At 38.3% G+C, this 21,373-nt stretch overlaps 3 protein-coding genes across 4 annotated transcripts; 1 reads left to right on the top strand and 2 right to left on the bottom strand.

Annotated features, from left to right (window-relative positions):
• Nucleotides 1-621: 621 nt before the first annotated feature.
• On the bottom strand, nucleotides 622-4,078 carry mrpl15 (mitochondrial ribosomal protein L15). Its single transcript, XM_074621960.1, has 5 exons — nucleotides 3,901-4,078; nucleotides 3,590-3,747; nucleotides 1,976-2,141; nucleotides 1,115-1,238; nucleotides 622-1,013 (listed from the first exon to the last, which is right to left on the bottom strand). The coding sequence occupies exons 1-5, from the start codon at nucleotides 4,003-4,005 to the stop codon at nucleotides 676-678; spliced, it is 891 nt and encodes a 296-aa protein (XP_074478061.1). The 5' UTR covers nucleotides 4,006-4,078; the 3' UTR covers nucleotides 622-675.
• Nucleotides 4,079-5,331: 1,253 nt separating this feature from the next.
• Nucleotides 5,332-11,678, top strand: lypla1 (lysophospholipase 1). The gene is made up of 9 exons (XM_074621658.1): nucleotides 5,332-5,645; nucleotides 7,158-7,189; nucleotides 7,300-7,365; nucleotides 8,314-8,361; nucleotides 8,446-8,516; nucleotides 8,636-8,709; nucleotides 9,869-9,970; nucleotides 11,003-11,179; nucleotides 11,262-11,678. Exons 1-9 carry the CDS (start codon nucleotides 5,577-5,579, stop codon nucleotides 11,319-11,321), a joined length of 699 nt encoding a protein of 232 aa, XP_074477759.1. The 5' UTR covers nucleotides 5,332-5,576; the 3' UTR covers nucleotides 11,322-11,678.
• A 700-nt stretch (nucleotides 11,679-12,378) lies between these two features.
• Nucleotides 12,379-20,813, bottom strand: LOC141759523 (regulator of G-protein signaling 20-like). 2 transcript variants are annotated; one of them, XM_074621659.1, is made up of 6 exons: nucleotides 20,674-20,813; nucleotides 20,128-20,241; nucleotides 19,596-19,756; nucleotides 15,513-15,596; nucleotides 15,184-15,418; nucleotides 12,379-13,662 (listed from the first exon to the last, which is right to left on the bottom strand). In XM_074621659.1, exons 3-6 carry the CDS (start codon nucleotides 19,751-19,753, stop codon nucleotides 13,474-13,476), a joined length of 666 nt encoding a protein of 221 aa, XP_074477760.1. In that variant the 5' UTR covers nucleotides 19,754-19,756; nucleotides 20,128-20,241; nucleotides 20,674-20,813; the 3' UTR covers nucleotides 12,379-13,473. The 2 variants fall into 2 exon arrangements, with proteins under 2 accessions (XP_074477760.1, XP_074477761.1); XM_074621660.1 differs by lacking the exon at nucleotides 20,128-20,241 and having other exon boundaries at nucleotides 12,733-13,662; nucleotides 20,674-20,799.
• Between the last annotated feature and the right edge of the window lie 560 nt (nucleotides 20,814-21,373).

Here is a 21,373-nt window from a genome sequence, read left to right on the forward strand (position 1 = left end):
AGAAAAAAAAGATATGTAAAGTCAGTGAAAGTGTGGTGATTAATACATCAAGATCAGTAATTTCCTCAGATATCAAAGCATTTACTTCATGCCGTTTTCATGTCTCTAAAGTGTAACGGGGCAAACGTTGTATGTATGTGTTTGCCTGTGATTGTATTCCAAGAGGATGGAGAGGGATCTTTTGAACGTCCACACCAGGATACAGCTGCCTATGACTAATTTCAAACTCCCCTTCTACGGCTTAGGCAACCCGTTTCACAAGTAGCACACATCGCCAGGCATCTGTTTCCTGTTTTCATTCTTTGAGTTATCTTATTTTCCTTATTTCCCCCTCACCTGTTACAGTTCACGTTCCTTCCATCATGCTGCACGAGCCAGAGGCCGTCCGACGTCAGCCACTCAAACACAAAGAAATACTCATGAATGTGGTTTAAGTCACCTCATAAATATTCTGTATAAGACACCAAAAATGAATTCCTTCTAATGACATGACACCAATATTTGAAAATAAAATAAAAGTTTAATGACAACACTTCATTCTTTAACTTTTTTTTCACATTTTTTAATACAAAATGGAAACATGTCCAAGACTTTTACACGTTTTCAACATCCAAAACTCAGTGTTTTTCGCCATGAGATACTGTACATAAACATTTATATAATATCTCCTCACGCCTACGAGCTGTAATATTTCACAAGTTTCTCATCAGTGGGTTTCAGGATCTTCTTCTCCGGCATGCTAACGACCCAGCCTGGAGAGAGGCCAAAGAAGATCTGTCGAACATCCTTCCTCATGGCGAGCATGTGACACAGTTCATCCTTTGAAATGTCTGGCAAGATATATCCATACTTCTGTGCCAGGGCTAGCCGGGCCTGCTGGATTTTCTCCGGGTCTGCCAAGTAACCCCGGTTTGCAGCATCTCTGTAGTACGGGACCATATCCTCCCCTGGTAACATTCGCTTTGGAATGGGCTGCCCACGCAGGAAGAACGGGACGGGCTTGATGAGAATCCCTGCAATAAAAGAGAATATATTTTTAGGTTTATTATCTAAAATACACAAGATGAATGTTATAATGTCAGTGATTGCATAAGACTGATTACTCATTACTTACCAAGACTAATAGGATCATAGAAACCGGTGGTGATGACCCCTCCGTTCCTCTCAATAGCAGCTACAACTCCTTCAGAAGCTCTCTGAACCTCAATATTGATTTTTGCAGCAAAAATGTCAGCACCCTGAAACAGAGCAGAGAGAGCACATTAAAAAGTCTGGCAGAACGGGGTGAATAAAAATTAACAGGGGTCAAAACCAACATCTTGATCTGTGACATAATGACAACACTGTTATGTGGTGCCACCTACTGGCACAAGATGATCGAGGAGACTCAGAGTGACCTCTTGTTCTGCATCCTGAATAACTGGTTTCATTGTTCAGCAATTAAAACTCGGGACCCTTTTACACCTTAAATGTAATGTTTGGATGTCCAAATTGTGATCAGATGACTCAATGAGCAATGGAAACCAAACCAAAGTGTCTACACTGAAATTAAGTTGTTCTTTCTCCCCTCCGATTGCATAACTTGCTGTCAGGATCAGGTCTTTTCCTTGGAGTTTTATAGAAATCATTTAACCTAGATCTGTACAGTAACAATGGGCTCTTCTTGTTTTGTTTAGAAAATACTGTACGTTTGCAAAAATAGTGGCCACTTATCATGGGTCCCTGTAGTTTTGTAGTAAAGCATTAAGCCTCAGGAAAATAAAAAAATATGGTCTAATATCTATACAAAGAGATATTTGTTTCCTTTGACAAAATTGTCAATGTTTCCCTTTAAGCCCAAATATAAACCTAATCTTTTCTCACATCTTGTTTCTCCCATTGATACAACAATTTAAAGAGACAAAGCAGTAACTGTTAAGTGTTTTTTTAACCATTGGAGATGAGAAAAAAAAGTCCATGATCAATAAGCAGTTACCTCATCAACGAGCTGGACTCCATAGTCCCTCTTCAGAGGCTGGATCGTCACTCCTCTGGCATTGACTAGCTGGGTCAGGTCTATGGGCTGGGTCGGGTCGACTCGTCCCAGATCAATCAGGTACTGCAGTCGTTTCAATGACAGGGGCTGGTACTGAGGACGGCGACTGAGGAAGAGCACACAAACCTTGTTGTCAGTTGGTTAAAATCATTTGTGATCACCATAATCTGGAGCTCAGCATAGCACAAACAAATAACAAATGAAAATATAATACAAAAATCATCTGTTATCTGTGTAAAAACTACACTGGCTGAAATACCAATGGCAAAAAAATAAAATGTATCTTCACTTCCTTTGGGAAATGGAACAAGAAGGGGTCTTTCTTCCTACTGCTTGAGCAACACAAGTGCATCAACATGTTAGATAAGATAAGATAAGATATTCCTTTATTAGTCCCGCAGTGGGGAAAGTTGCAGTGTACAGCAGCAAAGGGGATAGTGCAAAAAACAAGAAGCATCATCTAACACTGTAAAAAAAAAAGAGCTAAACAAAGTGTAACAAAATATGAACCATTTAAATAGAAGGAAGTATACAAATAGGAGCAGTATATACAGTATTGACAATAAACAGACTATTAACAAAATTGCACGTGGAAAATGATATTGCACAGTGAGAATGAAATGAAATTCAACCTGAAAATATTGCACAGTATGAATTACACCTAAGTAGTAATAATGATATTGCAGTCAGTGTACAGTAAAATGCAATTATTGTCATTATTTGGTGTGTAAGTGTAAGTTAGTGTAAGTGGTCTACTGTGTAATGTGTAGGATTTGGTGGTTTGAATGGAGTTTTACCACCAGATACTGTGACAAATATCCACATATAAGACTGAAATATCACACCAGGGTCTTTAAACTTGTATTTTTTTTTTTAAATAATCCATATTAAGAAATCCATCTAGATGTGCTTTACAAATGATTCTTTCTCACACATTATGAAAACATTTTAACGTTAATATGATCATTCGTATAGCTGGATGTACACCAAAATACATGTTATCAAGAGCTAGTTATCCTTAGAACATTTTAAAAGGAAATTATCATCACACCTAATTAATGATGTCTAATTATTTTTTGATATGTTTTGATATATTTTATTTTGTCTGTTTTTTGTATGTATTTCATTGTTTTTATTGGATTATTTTCCACTGTTTGGTTAGGTTTTTCTGCACATTTTGTGTACTTCTTGTTGTTGTTTAACTTTTGTTGTATTTTTAAAATTATGTTAGTTTAGATCTTTCTTCCTTTTTTGTTATTGTTTTTTTTTCTCCTGGGGTTGGGGGGAGGTGCTTTGTATAAACCTGTGGCTTCTTGAACTCTCCTGACATATTTCTTGTTTATTTTTTTATTGACTGGATTTTGTGCAGTTTTATATATGTGCAAATAAATAAAATAATTTGCACATATGCTATTTTGTATAAGTTTGCATTTAAATGATAACTTGTAGTGTATGATCTATTCGTTTGTGTAACTTGTTTGTACCAACAAAGACTACAATTTGCTTGCTAAACACTCACTGGTATGTTTCAAACAGAGTGTCAAGCTTTGTTACCTGTGTCCTTCATTGAAGCCATATTTTGGGATGGCCAGATAAAAAGGAGTCTGACCTCCTTCAAATCCCAGCCGAGGCCTGTTGCTTCTCTGTCTCTCTCCTTTATGTCCTCGGCCACTTCTGTTGCCTCCATGCAGTCCTCTGCCTCGACGTTTATCCTGCAGGTAAACAACAGTGAGCAAGCATCATCAGAACATCTGACAGTAGGTCAGCATTTGTCTCCACTGGCTATCATAACAGGCCAGCTAGCTGTGTTAGCTGGATGGAGCTGCAAAACAGAGCTTTAATATAGATATAATATTAAATATTACCTTTTGTTTGGCTCCTGGTTCAGGCCGCATGTTTGCTAAAGTTATCCTTGGCAAACTCTGCAAAACATCTAACGCTTTACCTCCAGGTTTCTTGGGGAAAGACATGTTTCTGTTGCTCACATGTGTCAAAGATTTGCTCAACCAAGGGCATACAGAGAGGTCACGTGGTCGAGGTGAGCGGAAGTACTTCTTGTTGTTAGCTCGGAAGTTTCAAAATAAAAGCACGACCCTCAAAATGTACTATAAACTGTTGGCATTTTTTTTTTGGTGAATATCATGAAGTATACCAGGTATACCAAGACTACCATGTGCTGCAATGTGCAGGGTGCAAGGCCAAAAGAGCATACCTGAGTACTGAGGATCTGCCCTTTTGCTCTGTTTTTACATATCTCACATCATTTAAAGATTTAAATGATTAGTTGATCAATATAAACTATTTCTGGTGCCTCATATGTGAAGATGTGCTGCTTTTCTCTGTTTTAGATCACTGTACATTTATTATATTTGTGTTTTTGGACTGTGAGTCAGACAACTAAAAAGTAATTTTAATCACTTTTTGCACTTTTAACGTTTTTGGGTTTTTTTAAATACAAAAGCTCCAACAGGCATCTTCCAACATGACATCAGAAACATGACTGCAAAACCCCCCAAAAAAACAAAAATAAAAAAATAAGTAAGATAAATAAATTGTGAGTAAATGAAAAATCATAATAAATAAAAAACAAGTTAGAAATAAGAATATGAGATAAAGTGTCTGTTATTTAAAATACAATTCTAAGGAGTAAAACTTTTAATGACTTTTTAATTAATAATAATGATAATAATTAATTCATTATATATCATATTATGTATATAAGAGATCATAACTGCAAAAAAGATTATAATTAAATAAAGAGGTGACTTGAATAGTGTGTAAATAAAAAGACAAATCATCAATCAATATCATTAAATAGTAGTATCACAAAGGTGGCAAAGCAATTATAGTTACTTTTTTAAAGTTTAACCGGTAAACAGAACAAATAAAAAACAAATTGTGGCCCTCAAAATGTATATAACATATATCTAATATAAAATATATCTAATGTAAAATAAAATAAAATATATCTAATATAAAATAATATAAAAATGTATATAACATATATCTAATATATTTTTGTAATGTAATACTTATATTGTCATATAATCTCATTGTCTATATTTCTGAGGTTTTATATGTTTAATACATATATCTAATATTTGTTTTGTAATGTAATACTTATATTTTCATATAATCTCATTGTCTATATTTCTGAGGTGTCGAAGCTTTTATTTTGTATTACCGTTATTAAAGTCTCGTTGATTGACATGTCAACGAACCAATCCGTGCTCTGCTCTGTAAAGACCCTCTGGCCTCAGCCAATCAGGTAGCGGAAGGGGCGGGGGCGGGACTACAGAGCTTGTCACAGTGCAGGTGGAGAGCAGTGTGATCTGGAGGTGGATTATTTACAACAAATTCAACTACTAAATAAGAAGTTAAACGACTGACTGGTGGTAATACGAAGAGGTGGTAGCTTGACCTCTATCTTCGGTCTACATTCGTCCTTTAACTGTTTGTTATTTGACAGTCAGAGTCGGATAAACATCGACAGCAGCTAACAGCAGCTACCAAGTCTGTAGATCAGCTGCCTCAGCGCTGCATGTGCGGCAATAACATGTCTGTGCCTTTACCTGCCATCGTGCCTGCTGCAAGGAAAGCCACTGCTGCGGTGAGTTCACACCTGACTGACAGCCAGGGGCTGAAATGCACCTTTCTCCTCACCTGGCCACTTCTGAAATATATAGGTAGAAAGCTTTAAAACTGTAAACACTGAGTCAGTGGTACCAGACTGTAGATTTATGATATATATAATGTAACCTTAATGCATGACTATATGTGGTAACTCTTCATTTTACAGGTGTGCACATTTTATGGTAATTTTAGGTGATAATGAGCAAGTTACCTATTTGAAATGTCTTTGGAATTACTGCCAAATTACCCCAATATTTGTATGTACCTATACATTTATCGAAAATTACTTTATTATAAACATTATTTAATAATTATATTCCGCTATTTCTCAATAGCTGGTAATTTATTTAATACATTTCCAGGAAAAGAATACAAAGTGAATGAAATTTCTTTTAAAAAAATCCCTGAATCATTACATTAGCTACCAGGTTAAATTTGTGTAGACAATAAGTCACACAATTAAGGGCACATGCTATATATCATAATTCTACAGTCTGGTACCACTGACTCAGTGTTTACAGTTTTAATGGAATATATCATGGAATATATCATGTAACCTTAATCCCTGACTATATGTGGTAACACTTCATTTTACAGGTCCACAAATTGTGTGGTAATTAGGTGAGTTTTTAAAGAAATTTCAAAGAAGTTATTTGCTAATTATTATCTATTTACCAGCAGCCATGAAAATAAAGCATATCAATTCACTTTGTATTCTTTTCCTGGAAATGTATTAAATAAATTACCAGCTATTGAGAAATAGGGAATATAATTATTAAACAATGTTTATAATAAATCCACACATTTTATGGTAACTAGTTGATAATTAGCAATATTTACCTGAAAATTTAAAAATATAAATATTTATATCTATATTAGGTAACACTTAATTTTACAGGTCCACACATTTTATGGTAATTAGGTGATAATTAGTACATTATAGAAATATATCGAAAATGACTTTATTATAAACATTATTTAATAATTATATTCCTTTTGGTTTTCCACCTCCGATGAAGAGCAGCGCCTAAGGGCCCTGTTTTAACCATTGTATACTATTTTAGCATATATTAAATAAATTACCAGCTATTGAGAAATAGCGGAATATAAATATTAAATAATGTTTATAATAAAGTCATTTTCAATAGATTTATAGGTAAATATCGGGGTAATTTGGCAGTAATTCCAAAGAAATTTCAAATAGGCAACTTGCTAATTATTACCTAATAACCATGAAATTTGTGGACCTGTAAAATGAAGTGTTACCATATATTTATTTAGGCTTTAAAATTGCTTTTTAAAAATATTTCTTAATATAAGGAAAACCTTATTGGCCACAGCCAACATTTACCTTGTTATTTGGCAAGTGCTAATTTCATTCCCTGCTGACAACACAAAAAGACAAAGCCAAATAACTACCCAGTTAACTACTTACAGAACTGCTGCATATATTAGCTTAGTTATATACCTTACCTGTTTTTCTTTACAGGTGATATTTCTGCATGGCCTCGGTGATACGGGGTACGTGAACACACCTTTTTGTTTGTCCTCCTTTTTGGTGCAAACTTATTATCTCTCATATCAAACATATACTTTTATTTAAATTGGTTTAATTTCGTCCAATATGACAGGCATGGCTGGGCCGAAGGTCTCGCAGGCATCAGGTTACCACATGTGAAATACATCTGTCCACATGCGTAAGTATGCAAGTCTGCAAGTGCTGGAAATGTCTTAAAAACTCAGAAATCACCTAATTTCATACTTTATTTTAGGGCTGCATGATATTAGAAAGTTATGCAACCATGATAACAATATTAATTGCGATAATTAAACAGATATTAAGGAGTAGTCAGTTCTGTCTTTCTGCTGCTTTCTGCTATTATACAATATATTGCTTGTTGAATTAAAAGAATAAATAAAAGGAAATTATTTCAAACATTCTTTTATTGAACAAATTGAACTGAACTCAAAAGGCACCAATAAAAAAAAGTGATAATTAAATTTTAAAGTGCAGTTTTCTACTCTTACTCTTTTTCATAAAATATCGCAGTCTTTCGCGATGTGTTTTATCGCGCAAGTTGATATCGTGATGTCGATAAAAGTACGATATATTGTGCAGCCCTACTTTATATGTTATATCTTCCGCTGTAATTGACATTAAAGGGTTTAAAATCTCTAAACTTGTTGACTCTCTGTTGACAATCACATCAACATTCACATCAAAAACTGACATTAACTGCACTATACTGTATAATGACTGTGTAATATCATTATCATTATTACTATTCAGGTGTAATTCATGCTGTGCAATATTTTCAGGTGGGATTTCATTTCATTCTCACTGTGCAATATCATTTTCCACTTGTGCAATTTTGTTAATAGTCTGTTTATTGTCAATACTGTATATACTGCTCCTATTTTTTATACTTCCTTCTATTTAAATGGTTCATATTTTGTTACACTTTGTTCAGCTCTTTTTTTACTGTGTTAGCTGATGCTTCTTGTTTATTGCACTATCCCCTTTGCTGCTGTACACTGCACATTTCCCCACTGCGGGACTAATAAAGGAATATCTTATGTTAACATTCATATGTTTTGTGCAGTTAAGCCAAATTGTGATTGTTATTTTTCTCCCTTTATTACAGTCCCACCATGCCTGTTTCTGCCAACATGAGAATGTCAATGCCTGCTTGGTAAGTGTCTCTCACAGTGTTTGAACATATTTGAAGTAGATGTCACATGCACAGTGAGCCTCACATGTTTTCTCTCGTGTATAGGTTTGATATCTACGGGTTGAGCCCAGATGCAGCTGAAGATGAGGCTGGTATTAAAAGAGCGTCAGAGAACAGTACGTCTTGTAAATTTCATTTAACTCGTAGCTGTCATTTTTGTTTGAGTTGCATGAAGAGCTTGTTTACGTGAGTCAGATTCGCAAGTGTTATTTATTTTTTAATTTCTCCTCCACAGTTAAAGCCTTGATAGACCAAGAAGTGAGGAATGGAATACCTTCGCACAGAATCGTCTTGGGGGGATTTTCACAGGTACAATAGGTGTGGCGTGTATGCAGATGATCCTTTACATAACACTGTTTTTTCTGTTAGTCATTGCTTGTGTACTTACTGCATTTGAATAACCGAATCCAACAGATACACACACTTAAGTGCACCTCTCAAGAGGCAGAGTCTTCAAATTATGTGTTATGTGCATACATTTTAAAAACAGGACTTTTTACTAGGGCATGCTTGGAAGAAGGTCAAGAGCGTGCTACTTTGGAGTGAAGTAACTCAACAGTGTAATAAAAAAAATAATTAGGAGTGTGACTGTCTATAAGAATAATACATAACTGTTGAGGCCATACATTCAGTTGTTAGTAAGCACAACAATCAGTAAGAGTTGTGCTGCCTGCCACTTACTATAGGAGCCAAAAACTCATTAGTTTTATCTCCATCTAAGTCCAGTTTAAGATATTCAAAATAAATTATGTGAATCAAACACAATTTAATGATTAGAATTTAGAGATTTGGCAGAAATGGTGTGTAAGATTCAAGCAAAAATTCAACATTTTTCATTTCTGGTGGAGGGTTTGATGAAAACATCAATATCACTCTAATTTTTGTCCTTTAAATATGAAGCTGTAGCTGGTTAGCGTAGCCAAGGTTAACAATATCCACCTACCAGCACATCTAAAGCTCACTAATTCACATGTTTTATCTCAGTTGTACAAAAACCAAAGATAAAAAATGACAATTCAACATTTTTCTGGGTTATGCAAGGGACTATTTATTGCCTCTGAGCAGTTGCCAGGCAACCAGCAGAGACTCCAGGAAGTTACTGTGCCTGTCCGAGAAATGCATCTGACACATAACCCCTTAATCCTTTTCAGTGAAGATCACAAATACCAATATTAGAACTTTGTAAATCAACAAATCAGCTAACAGTATCGCTTTGTGCAGGTTTAGCTCTGCAGCAACACACACGGTGATTTAGAGCTCTGCACTAGAAGTCATCTGTATGTGAGCACTTAATTACAATTGCAAAAGGACAAATCTCACATTAGTTTCAGAGAAGAACAGTAGGATCTGTTTTGTTACGCATTAGGAACCTGGAATTATCTCCACTGTCACTGTTAATAACAGACACAAGAGATACTGTTTGCAACTCGGGTTGTTTTCCTAAAGTGTTGGTTTGTTTGTTTTCCAGGGTGGAGCGTTGTCTCTCTACACGGCTTTGACGACTCAGCAGAAGCTAGCTGGCGTGGTCGCTATGAGCTGCTGGCTCCCTCTACGCAAGTCCTTCCCTCAGGTAGATTTATTTAAAGGGCGGGTCCGTTTGCGTTGTTTTTCAAATGGAAACGCCCACTCAGCCATTGCAAAAGGCAGTGACTTCGGTTTCCAAAGTAAGGTTATGAATAATGTGAGCGCTATCACTAGCTGAGTCAACGTTTGCTGTGCTAACTGAAAACTGAAAGAGTTAGTTCGGGTTGTTTAAACTACTTTTTGGGGGTTGTATGTACTCCCGCATTGTGTTAGGTAAAATTACTGCTTTTGTGAATGTATTCTGGTGGCTTTGAAGAGAGCGATAACGGCGGAAAGGGCTGTCTGACAGCGAGGTAAAATTGCTGTGGACGGGAGCAGCAGAAAAACATATCAGTTTAAGTGTACGCTATATTTAGAATATATTCACCGCTTTACCTCTCCATCAGACAGACCTTTCTGACCGGGAACTGAAGCCCTTCTCCAAAGCTACAGACCAGACTCCATTCACAAAAACAGTAATTTTACCTCACAGAACACGGGGGTTGCTGGTCTACCGCTGCATCGATCGGTTAGTTACTCCTGTCTGCTTCTCCAAACTGGGAGCGTGCCGACCGCCATCTAAGTTACTATACTTATTGTTAATACACTGACTATAAGGATCTATATACAGTATACTGTATATGCAGCAGCGTCATCATGCAGAAACCTCCGTCAAGTTTTTAGAAGGGCTTGGGAAAATAGCATTTTGACGCTAAAACATACATACTTTGACTAAAATTTGAATGTTCAAATTTGAATACATAACCTGCCTTTCAATTGAGATTTTCAGCCTCTTAAATGCAAATTCTTCAGTGGTTCAGTAAATACTAAAACATCCTAAAGTTCAAATTCATCTTCTTTGCTAGTTGAAAATAATGTAGTTCCACTCATCTTTTGATTACTCAATAATATGCATAAAATGATAATTGTATTGTGAACTGTTTCTTTAATTGAATTAGAGTTTAGGGATATCCCACAGCCAAGTCATAATCTGTCATAATCAGATAATTAGAATAACCCTAATCTCTTCTGTTGCCAGGCGTCTGCCAACTGCGTTAACAAGGACATGCATGTCCTACAATGCCACGGGGACGCCGACCCCCTGGTGCCCTTTATGTTTGGCAGCCAGACAGCGGAGAAGATGAAAAGCCTCATCAACCCAGCCAACGTCACCTTCAAGACGTATCGGGGTCTACCTCACAGCGCCTGTCCGGAGGTCAGTGTGGGGGAAAAGTCACGTTTGACTCTGGTTGTTGCGTCCTGTGTTGTATATTTAGTTTTATTCCGTGTCTGTGCAGGAAATGGTGGATGTCAAACGATTCATCGAGAAGTATCTTCCTCCCATCAGCGAGCTGTGAACTTGGGAGCAGCCGCACAACCGCGCAGCATCATCAGGGTCCGTTGGGCTCGACTCCAGTGAGACTCCGTGGACTCCTGACGTACTTGACAATAAAACCACGCTGCTGCTGTTCATGAAGCCAGACAGGACTGGGGCTTCACGTTAACCCGGGAGAGGCATGACGATAAACAATGCTGTATCCTGACCCGGAGCCACAAACAACCCTCAGTATTAGAGTAACAGTAGTTGCTTGATTGTAAAGCTATTTGCCATTGAGACAAGCCATTTCCTGCAGGAAACGTATGTATTAGAATAACTAGGGCTATACTTAATGGTTAAATACCTACTCTCTTACAATAAATGGCCTGTTGTTAAATGCTCTTTTTCTATTATCGAGGCCTTTGTGTAGTAGTGATGAAACAAGTTATGAGTCAATAAATTAAGTAGTTTAATTTTATCTAGCAGAAATGACAAACATTTGTTGCTTCCAGCTTCTCAAATTTAAATATTTGCAGATTATTTTTTCCGCTTTTAAAGGTACAGTGTGTAGAATTTAGGGGGATATATTAGCAGAAATGTAATATAATCTTAATAAGTATGTTTTCTTTAGTGTAATCACCTGAAACTGCTTTCGTTACCTTAGAATATAAAAACGTACGACAAACATGTGTTGTCGAACAACTTAAAGACATTAACCTGGGCTTTCATGATGTACATTTTTCAGTATTTTTAACGACTAAACTATGAATCAAAAGAATAATCAACAGTTAATTCTAATGAAAATAATTATTTTTTGCAGCCCTAATCTGTAAAATATTTCATTAGTAACACAAATCTTAGCATAAAGCATTTTCAAACAAAGCACATGTGATAAAAAAGTGTACTTTTAAAGCAACTTTATATGCAATCCACCTATGAAGCATTTCTAATAGTGCTGTCAATCGATTATGATATTTAATCGCGATTAATCGCAAATTAATCACATTTTTTATCTGTTCAAAATGTACCTTAAAGGGAGATTTGTCAAGTATTTAATACTCTTCTCAACATGGGAGTGGGCAATTATAATGCTTTATGCAAATGTATTTATATATTTATTATTGGAAATCAAATAACAACACAAAACAATGATAAATATTTTCCAGAAACCCTCACAGGTACTGCATTGAGCATAAATAATATGCTCAAATCACAACATGGCATGGCCTCGCCAAAATTTAGCACAAGTTTGGAGCGTTATTTAGCCTCCTTCCCGACAAGCTGGTACGACTCTAGCTTCAAAACTGAGCCCGCTACAACCTAAAAATTGCAAGTTGTGTTAATGCGTTAAATAAATCAGTGGCGTTAAAATGAATGTGCATTATCGCGTTCAATTTGACAACCCTAATTTCTAATAAGTACCATATGTTGACGTCACACGACAGCAAAAACAACATACGATTGTGCTTTATTTAATTTGTGAGAATTCAAATAGCTATTTCACACAAATTACTTTTTTAAATACACAAATATATCAGTGGTCATGGTCATGTATTCAGTTTTTCCCCCCTTGTTTTGTTTAAATTAAATATAATATGACTAATATCACAGTATTTAAACACACAGACAAGATCTATTTCCGGGTATCAGCTCATTGAATTGTAAAAACGTTTTTATCTTTGAGAAGAGCTGAAAGCACCAACGTATGAAGTCATTGTGGCACCGTTCATGTTAGAAAGGTGCTAGTGTAGAAGATCTTATTCCAAGGCACTTTCCTTCTTCTTAAGTTACTGTTAAATAAAACCTATTAGTTTCTACAAGAACTGGATATGCATTAAGGCGCACAATATACCTAAATACAAATGCAGTGCTCACAGATTCATGCTTTCCCTCATTAAACAAGGTAGAAAAGTGCAATGTCAAAGCGCTAGGGAATTATATATAAAAATATAGATATGTTTTCCAACAGGTAACTGATGCCGGATCTAGCTTTTGTTCTTGTTTGCTCCCAGTAGTTTGGTAAGCTAATCATAGGTAAATAAAACAGCAGGATAAAGACCGGTTTTTAAGTAGTGTTCATTTGTTCCTGTCTGTCTTTCTCTAAATAGACTCCAACAGGAACACAAAACTCCTTTCGGGTGGGACGCATGCGCCAGTTTGAAAAGCTAGGTGTGTGTGGCAGTGGAGAGTCTCTATGGCTCTGGGGGAGGCTCCTCCAGGCTCTTCAGCAGATCTGTGTACGCAGACGAGTTTATGAAGCGGGGGTACGAGTCTCTCTGCATCAGCGTGTAGATCTGCTGCTGGGCGTCGTCAAACGTGCACGAGGTCGGCTCCAGCATGTTGCGATTTATCACCTCTCGAACACGTGAGTCCAAACTGACCTGGAGGAGGTGAAGCAAGTGAAAGACGTAAACACACCATGTAGAGCTAAAATTATGAAAATTAAAGGGCTCCTCCTGCCTCAATACTTGAAATTGCGTCTATTTTATATTCATCAGTCACTTTTAGCAAGCATGGATGGCAAAAATGCTCAGGCTCTTTTGCCGACGAGGCAAGAGGACCTTTCTCCTCCAGAACCCCAAATGAAATAGTCTATAGGACTAATAGGATGCAGAATTTGGCTTTACTGGCCCTTTAAATCTAAGGAGACACATAGGCTGTATGGAAAACCGCATACTAAACTAGCAGTACGTACTGATTTTGCCAAAATGTAGTATGTAGTATGCTGTCGAACTGATTCACACAAAAATCGTCAGTATGCATCAGACCAGTCTACCTTGCTTACAGTATCCCACAATGCAAAGCGCTGGAACGGTACAGGTCTTTGGTTACAACAACAGTGGCCAAAAATGGACATTTTTCGTGTGTTATTTCATCACTAAATTCACTTTTAAGAATTTTGAGGCGAGAAATCAATTGTGTAGATTAAACAATAATACAATAAGATTACACAATAAATTGTATTTTTCAATAATTTTCCAATAGTGCTGCGAATTTGGTTCTTTGTTCCGTGTCAAGAGCTCGTTTAAAGGCCAAAGCCTGGCCTAGCATACTGCAAAATAAATCAATTTATCCCTTTCTGAGTTTGTACTATTTCAGCAACTGGAAACTTAAAATGTGAACAATTATTATTAGATTATTTAATTAGTTGATTATAAATTATTTAAAGGGACTGTTTGTAACTTCTTACACGTATAAATCAATCCGGGTCTGTGTCTCATGCACGCTTGCGTGTGGCTACGCTGTTCAGACTCAGACTCCAACACAAACTACACAGACGCACCAAAGTTATATCTAGTCTCTGCTCCTCTGCCTGCCTTCACTCAGCTCGCTCCACCTCAGGTGCATGCGTGCACACTACACACTGCAGAAGAGTTAGTAGCTCTGGGATATCTAGTGAATGTACAGTGGACGTTTGTGCAGAAATAACTGCTGCAGCTCCTCCAGACCAACAGAGGTTTTCCGTGTCTTGTGAAGTGACGGACGAGTAACGTTATCGTCTCCGACCGGGTGCCAGTGTCTCCTCGTTCCTTCTGACCGCAGTTGGAACGCTGAGGCAGGAAAAGCACTAGGATATCAGCAGTGATTCATGGAGAGACCTTCATCTGGTCAGCTAACATTACTGCCAAGCAGGTGAAATATAGAGTGATATTGTGGTTTTAGCTGACGTGTGTCGCCTCACTGTTTTGAGCGATGCTCGTTCATGTCTATTTAGAGTGAGCAAGCGCGAGCCCGACGCTGACTTTCGTTGACTTAACAGCCAGAGGTGTCGCTGTTAACAAGCATTTCTGATTCTTACAAACAGTCCCTTTTAAAACATTTTAAAAATTAAAAAAAATAATATTTATAATTTCCGCGTTGTAATCATTGTAGCCATAACATAACATAATGCAGTGGCTCACCTCTTTAGGGGAAAGGATTGAGATGAAGTCCTCATATATTTGACGGACTTTCTCCTCCACCACAGTCTTGTTGGTCTCCTTTTTGAGGTCCTCGCAGGCGAGCCAGAACATCATGTTCTCCTCGCTGAACTCCGTCCGCAGGAACTGCCTGAAGCAGCTGCGACCCGCTGCACTTTTCATCACCTTCTCAAACGACAGCGGCCAGGAGCGAGCGTCATCCAGAGTGGGCTTCGGGCTTAAAGGTAAAATAATTGTGGATGTATTGGTTCACTGTTATTTAATTCTCTCAATAATGACAACATGGGAGGGTCACAGTGTTCAGCCATTACCTTTCTTCACAATTAGCGGTTCCCTCTGTTCTGTGCTCAAAGTTGGACCTCTGTATCGTCTCGTCCTCGCTCCGAACAGTCAGACTGGAAGAAAAAGAACACACAATGAGGCCATAAATAGCTTGTCATCCAGCATTTAAAATAACTCTGGAGTCATTTTAATGTCAGCCTTCCTTACTAAAAATAATGTAGTTGGTTAGACTGGAAAGTCACATCTGCCAAACAGCAGTACCTCTAATACACTGGCTCACAGTCGGCATTAAAGTTCATCAAAAAGATGTTGGGTGGGGTTGAGGTCGGGGCTCTGCAGGCCAGTAAAGCACCAAACCAAAATAATTTTTTAAATGTACCACACTCGTTGAAACCCAAACTGTTGCTGCGATGTTTGACGCACAATATTATCTAAAATAGGATCGCAAAATGTAATGTAAAGTTTGATATTTTGTGAAATATGCATTCATTTTCTTGCCAAGAGTTAGGTGAGAAGATAGATAGATAGATAGATAGATAGATAGATAGATAGATAGATAGATAGATAGATAGTAACTTTATTGATCCTGAGGGAATGGATATCACTCTCATATCTGTCACAGCTAGGTTTAGGCAACAAAACCACTAAGTTAGGTTTAGGGAAAACGTCATGGTTGGGCCTCAATTAAGTACGTAAACTAAGTAAAAATATTAAAAAAAGTACAGAAAACACTTTCTGTTCTATGACACAAACGTCACAAAAAAAGTTACAAATGTCACTAATGTAACTTGCAAAATAAAACACCGGTCTCCAACAGCGGTCTCCTGGTTAAAAGTCCTGTGTTTGTTGGACCCATCCACCTATCCTCAAGCCCGCCATAAGCAGTCTTTCTAATTTTTTATTCACTAGCGTAGCATATTTCCGCGGATGCATTTACATTGCAGTCAGTACAGACCACGTGGCGTACAAATGACATGCCAAACGAAAGAAAGGCGTTCTTATTGCACGCTAAATGCTTTGCGTATTATCGTGTCATTCATACGCCTTTTCGTGTGAACGGACTGTCGAGTCGTCACGGTGAAGTTGCCAGGAAGAAGACTACAGGAAGCAAATAAGTTCCCAAAATGTCAAACTATAACTGGAAGTGAATAGTGTAGCCCAAACCACGAAAAACAGACCAAAAGGATAACAGTAAGTTCCTTTTGTTATATAACATTTCATAGATTTTCTGTAGGCCTGTTACACCATGTTGGGCGCCCACTGTACAATATGTTGGTTGTTTCACATTTGAAATAACAGAACAGCTATAGTAGATCTGTTGGGACGTTTGCGTAAATACTAAAGTGTGTCAACTGTCCGCATCACCCCGTGGGGATGACCCGTGCGTAATTAAAATGTTCCCAACACCTGATGTAGCAGCTGGCTGGAGACTAATTGGTTCAGGTGAGAGTCCACTGTGAGCCGTTCCAACTGGGAATGAGGTTGCTGTAACTGTGCAGCAGTTAGAGGGAATTGATATAGCTGTAGAGACAAAACGTATTACTCATCCCCAGCGGAGTGAATTAACACGGCCGTGTTCTGCACACAACAGGTTGGCTGTCCTCAGAGGAAGCACAAGTTAACGCTTGATGATTCCAAAACAGATTAAAACCCCCGAGGCTTCCGTCCAATGAGATCCAGTGTGGGTCACAGGACCAGTGTGTTCCTGTTTTTCTGGGAGGATGGTGTGGGCTGTGGTGTTGTTGAATGGGTGGGAGGACGGAGGCAGAAGAAGAGGAAGTTGTATCCACTATTGAGCTGCTACAGTACTATTAAACGAGGCCAAGAGGGACGTCTTCATACTGTAAACTGAAGCAGTTTGCTGCTGCTGTGTCACGTTAACATTTAGTACGCCACAAGTACATACTGTGTAACTTTCCACTGGCCTTTCAAAAAAAACAGAAATATCTGTGTACCAGAAAACCAAATTTCTGCCAAGAATTCCTCCTTCTGCACCAAAATCTGCTGCATTGTATTCACAAACTTGTTGCATTGACGAGCTACAATTTGTTTGCAGGAAATCAAACCTAGATAACAAAAACTTCTACACAACTCGCCCTTTGGATTGCATGAAAATAAAGTGATAACATGTATTATTTGTGTCAAAATAGGCCAGAAACATGCACTTAAAGAAATCTAACACAGAAGAAAAACAGTGCAGTGTGCATGAATAGTATACATGCATAGCAAACGGGTTGAAACAGGTAAAAACAAAAGTATGGTTCTTTAAAAGACACTTGAATGTACAAACAAAGTAGTATGGCAGGTATGACAGGAGATGGACATGTAAAAACAAAGATCTGTTGTATTATATGACTACAGCTGACTTTATTATGCAAACTATAGACTCCTATCAGCCATCAAGAACAGGAAGAGATATACATTTTAAGTATATGCTGAAAAACTACCGGCTATCTTCAGTGTTTAAGATCAAAACCTGCAAATTTGTGGTTGAATGTCCAATACATTCTTATACTATAGCCAGAATAGTGCTCTGTGTTTCCTACATTTAATAGAAAAGTTTCTACTGATGTAACACTGACTTTACTTTTATTTAAAGGGTTACTTTATTTGGACTATAGAGCTGTAATTAATGATTGTTTACATTATACATTAATCTGCAGATTATTTTCTTGATTCATTGATTGATCGTTGTGCCAAAAAAATTTCAGATAATCGTGAAAAAAGTTCATTACAATTTCAAATGTCTTGTTTTGTCCAACAAAGACTCAAAAACTCAAAGATATAAAAGCAGCAAATATTAACTTTTTTGAACCAGTGATCAACTAATCAATTAACAGTTAATCAGCTATCTAATCGTTGGCTGTTAATCTCCTGTATATTCACTAATGGATAAATCGACTGAGACTCAGTTCTTCTCTGGGCTTAAAGGTGCTAAATGCGAGATCAGGAGCATTTCTGTTGCCTCCGCACGGCTCTCAACATGGCGACGGCTGAGCCGGTGGCTTGTAGCTAATGGTGCTAACAGTGAAAACAAAGGCAACAGTGCTGACAGAGCTAACAGTGTTAACCTAGGGGAGAACTGGAGAGTGGACGCTACGCTTCACTACGACGCAGTCGATCGGGACGGCGTTATCAGCTGTAATGGTACATGTCCACGGGGGCGTTTTATATCGTGAGGGATCACCTCACTTCCCAGCATTGGACGCTTGATGTGCTGCTACTAGACACAAGGTATTCGGCACCTGATTGGATGAACAATTTTCCTCGTCGGCTGCTGCTCCCAGCCAGAACCAACATGGCGGTTCGTTTGGAAACTTTCTTGTCTTATGTCACGGAAATAGTTCACCGAAATGTGTTTCTGAAAACATTTTATGCAAGAAACGGTTAGTTTAACAGTTTCTCGGGAGTTTCCGGAGGCGACGAGTCTCGTCGTAACCTAGACCTCAACTTTATGCAAATGAGCAGCGGCCAACGCGACACCCCGTCTCTCGAATTGCGCCGCCACACTACCAGAATGCATTATACGGCTGCTTACATAGACAATGAATGGGAAGCGTGGAAAGGACGGAGGCTGTGGACATGTACTGTAACCGCCGTATGAGAGCAGCTCACGGCCGCCGGGGCACGCTCACATACACGCCCGGCCGGCGATGTCAACGATGTAACCCTACAGAGAAGCTTGCATAACAACACACACAGAGGGAGAGCAACTTCATTCTCTGCTCAGGTAGACATTACTCCTCTATATCTTTACATAGCAAATAGTTGTTTGCTATTAATGCTCTGAATATCGTGTAGAGCACCTTTAAATACCTTTTGCGTTTTAATTGTACACCACTCTGACATAGGCATCATCTCATGGGAATAAGAAGAAGAGGTAGCAAATGAAGAATACGCGGGTAGATAAATGGATGGATGGATGGATGACAGCAAATTAGCAGCTAAAACAATATCTCCAACATTAGAATGTGTCTCAGTAAATGTTTGTGTGGAGGAAAATAAATGTTTAAGCCCCCCTCTACCATGCCTTGCAACACATATATCACTGTATATATCTCCCATCTGCAGCCCTGCTGACTGTGTGGGAAGCAGTGTCATGTCATTATTACCAAGAGCAGCTACAGCAGCAGCACCAGCAGAAGCAGCAGGCGTTTGAGGCGTTGGTGGGGGTGTTTCCCATTCTGTGGCGCGCTTGGAGGACACTGGCAGCTGCTTCCTGATGAACCTGCATCTGTCTCTTACGCATCTCCTTCCGCTCCGAGCCCATAGACTGAGGAGGAGGAAGAGGAAGAGGAAGAGGAGGAGGAGGAGGAGGAGAAGACATGGAGACCACAGTGAGAGCTGAGTCGTTTTTTTCTTTTACTGGAGCATTACGCACACAAACATCACAAGACATAAGAGATAAAGATCTTGCAGGAAACCTGATTAATGAAGAATCAGTTTCATCCTGTAAATGTGCTAAATGAAACAAGGAATCCTGCAGAATGCACGACCATGACTTGTGCATGGGGTCAACTTCTGTGCAATCTCAATACATTTTTTTCTCCTTTCATTTTTATAAAAATCAAGAAACAAGGCGTGCATGTGGTGCGTTTAGGTGCAGATATGGCAATGCAAACAGCTTCGAAATAAATGTCCTACCGGTTTGTCGGATCATGCTGAATTCATGCAACAAAAGCCAAATTGTGGTGGTGAGCAACAACCGCCCTCCTCCTCCTCCAGCAGTCTCTCCTCCTCTTCCTCTCTTCTCGCAGTCTGTGAGGGATGAGCAGTAAATGACAGCGACAAGGCGTTATACTCTTGGACCGCAGCAATCGCATCCATCAGTCGCATCCTCGGGAGGATACACACACACACACACACGCACACACATGCACACATGCACACGCACAAATGCATGATGGTCGATTCGAAGCAATCAGCCTAAAGCAAGCAGCCATTTATAGAAACATAATGACATTATTTGATCAGAAAAAAGCTGCAGCCAGAGAGGGCAAAAAAAAAAGCAGCACATATTTTATCATCATTCTCATTTTAGTGCAGATCACAATATGCATGCACGAATGGAGATTGTATTTGCTGGAATATGCACATGAATGTGCAGCAGCTCCAACTGGATCCTCCACATTTAATCCTCCTTAAAGATGCACCAACAGGATGGTCTGATATATAAATGTGTCTACTCACTGTGTCACCATGAATGCCAGAATACAGGTGATTTTTTTGGCTCGATCACATCATCCGTCCAGCCTCGACTTGACACAAACCGGTTGGTTGGATGGTGTTCTCTTTGCGCATGCGTTTCCTTCCTGCAAGTGTGAACAAGATTTTTTTTTTCCTGCACCCTGCATGCATCAACAGCCAGGACACAATGTGCACTGACTGTTATACAGCAATGGCTCCTTCAGCTTCTGCACAGACTGAGAGGCTGCAGGACCACTTCACTCATGCACACATCACATCTTATATTATTCATATATTTTATTTATATTTACTGTATTGTTATTATATATATATCTTGTCCTAATTGTTTTGTTATCACTATTATGTAGTCATATTATTTATTTGTATTAATCTTGTCTCTAGGTGGAGGCTTCAGATAAGCCCAGTGTTTTTGCCTCTTCCTGCACTGTATATTATTCATTTATTTTTTCTGTTATTTTGTATAGTCTTAAATTGTGCAAAATAATAAAAAAATAAAATACACTTCCTGATCTACTTAAGGACATGCATTATATTCCTCTTTTCTTGCTGCCCAACTAAAACTCCATAAAACTGTATGAAAATAGAAGAATTTATAAACATTGCAAGGTAAATTCTTGACTTCTGACTGTGCAGCTGTCAGTTTGGAGATGCATACCTTTTAAACTAGATGGAAAAAAGGTCT

Source organism: Sebastes fasciatus, chromosome 21 (assembly GCF_043250625.1).
Source record: "Sebastes fasciatus isolate fSebFas1 chromosome 21, fSebFas1.pri, whole genome shotgun sequence".
Classification (NCBI taxonomy): Eukaryota; Metazoa; Chordata; class Actinopteri; order Perciformes; family Sebastidae; genus Sebastes; species Sebastes fasciatus.

Bases quoted from the DNA above. Each gene is read 5' to 3' on its own strand.
- mrpl15 (XM_074621960.1), bottom strand. From the start codon at position 4,005: ATGTCTTTCCCCAAGAAACCTGGAGGTAAAGCGTTAGATGTTTTGCAG. The intron at 2,142-3,589 runs GTAACAAAGCTT...GCTCTTCCTCAG, and splicing joins GGCTTCAATGAAGGACACAG to TCGCCGTCCTCAGTACCAGC. The intron at 1,014-1,114 runs GTAAGTAATGAG...CTTTTATTGCAG, and splicing joins CTATGATCCTATTAGTCTTG to GGATTCTCATCAAGCCCGTC.
- lypla1 (XM_074621658.1), top strand. From the start codon at position 5,577: ATGTGCGGCAATAACATGTCTGTGCCTTTACCTGCCATCGTGCCTGCT. The intron at 7,190-7,299 runs GTACGTGAACAC...CCAATATGACAG, and splicing joins CATGGCCTCGGTGATACGGG to GCATGGCTGGGCCGAAGGTC. The intron at 8,362-8,445 runs GTAAGTGTCTCT...TCTCGTGTATAG, and splicing joins AGAATGTCAATGCCTGCTTG to GTTTGATATCTACGGGTTGA.
- LOC141759523 (XM_074621659.1), bottom strand. From the start codon at position 19,753: ATGGGCTCGGAGCGGAAGGAGATGCGTAAGAGACAGATGCAGGTTCAT. The intron at 15,597-19,595 runs GTAATAATGACA...TTTTTCTTCCAG, and splicing joins TGCTGCTGTAGCTGCTCTTG to TCTGACTGTTCGGAGCGAGG. The intron at 13,663-15,183 runs GTGAGCCACTGC...CACCTCCTCCAG, and splicing joins CAATCCTTTCCCCTAAAGAG to GTCAGTTTGGACTCACGTGT.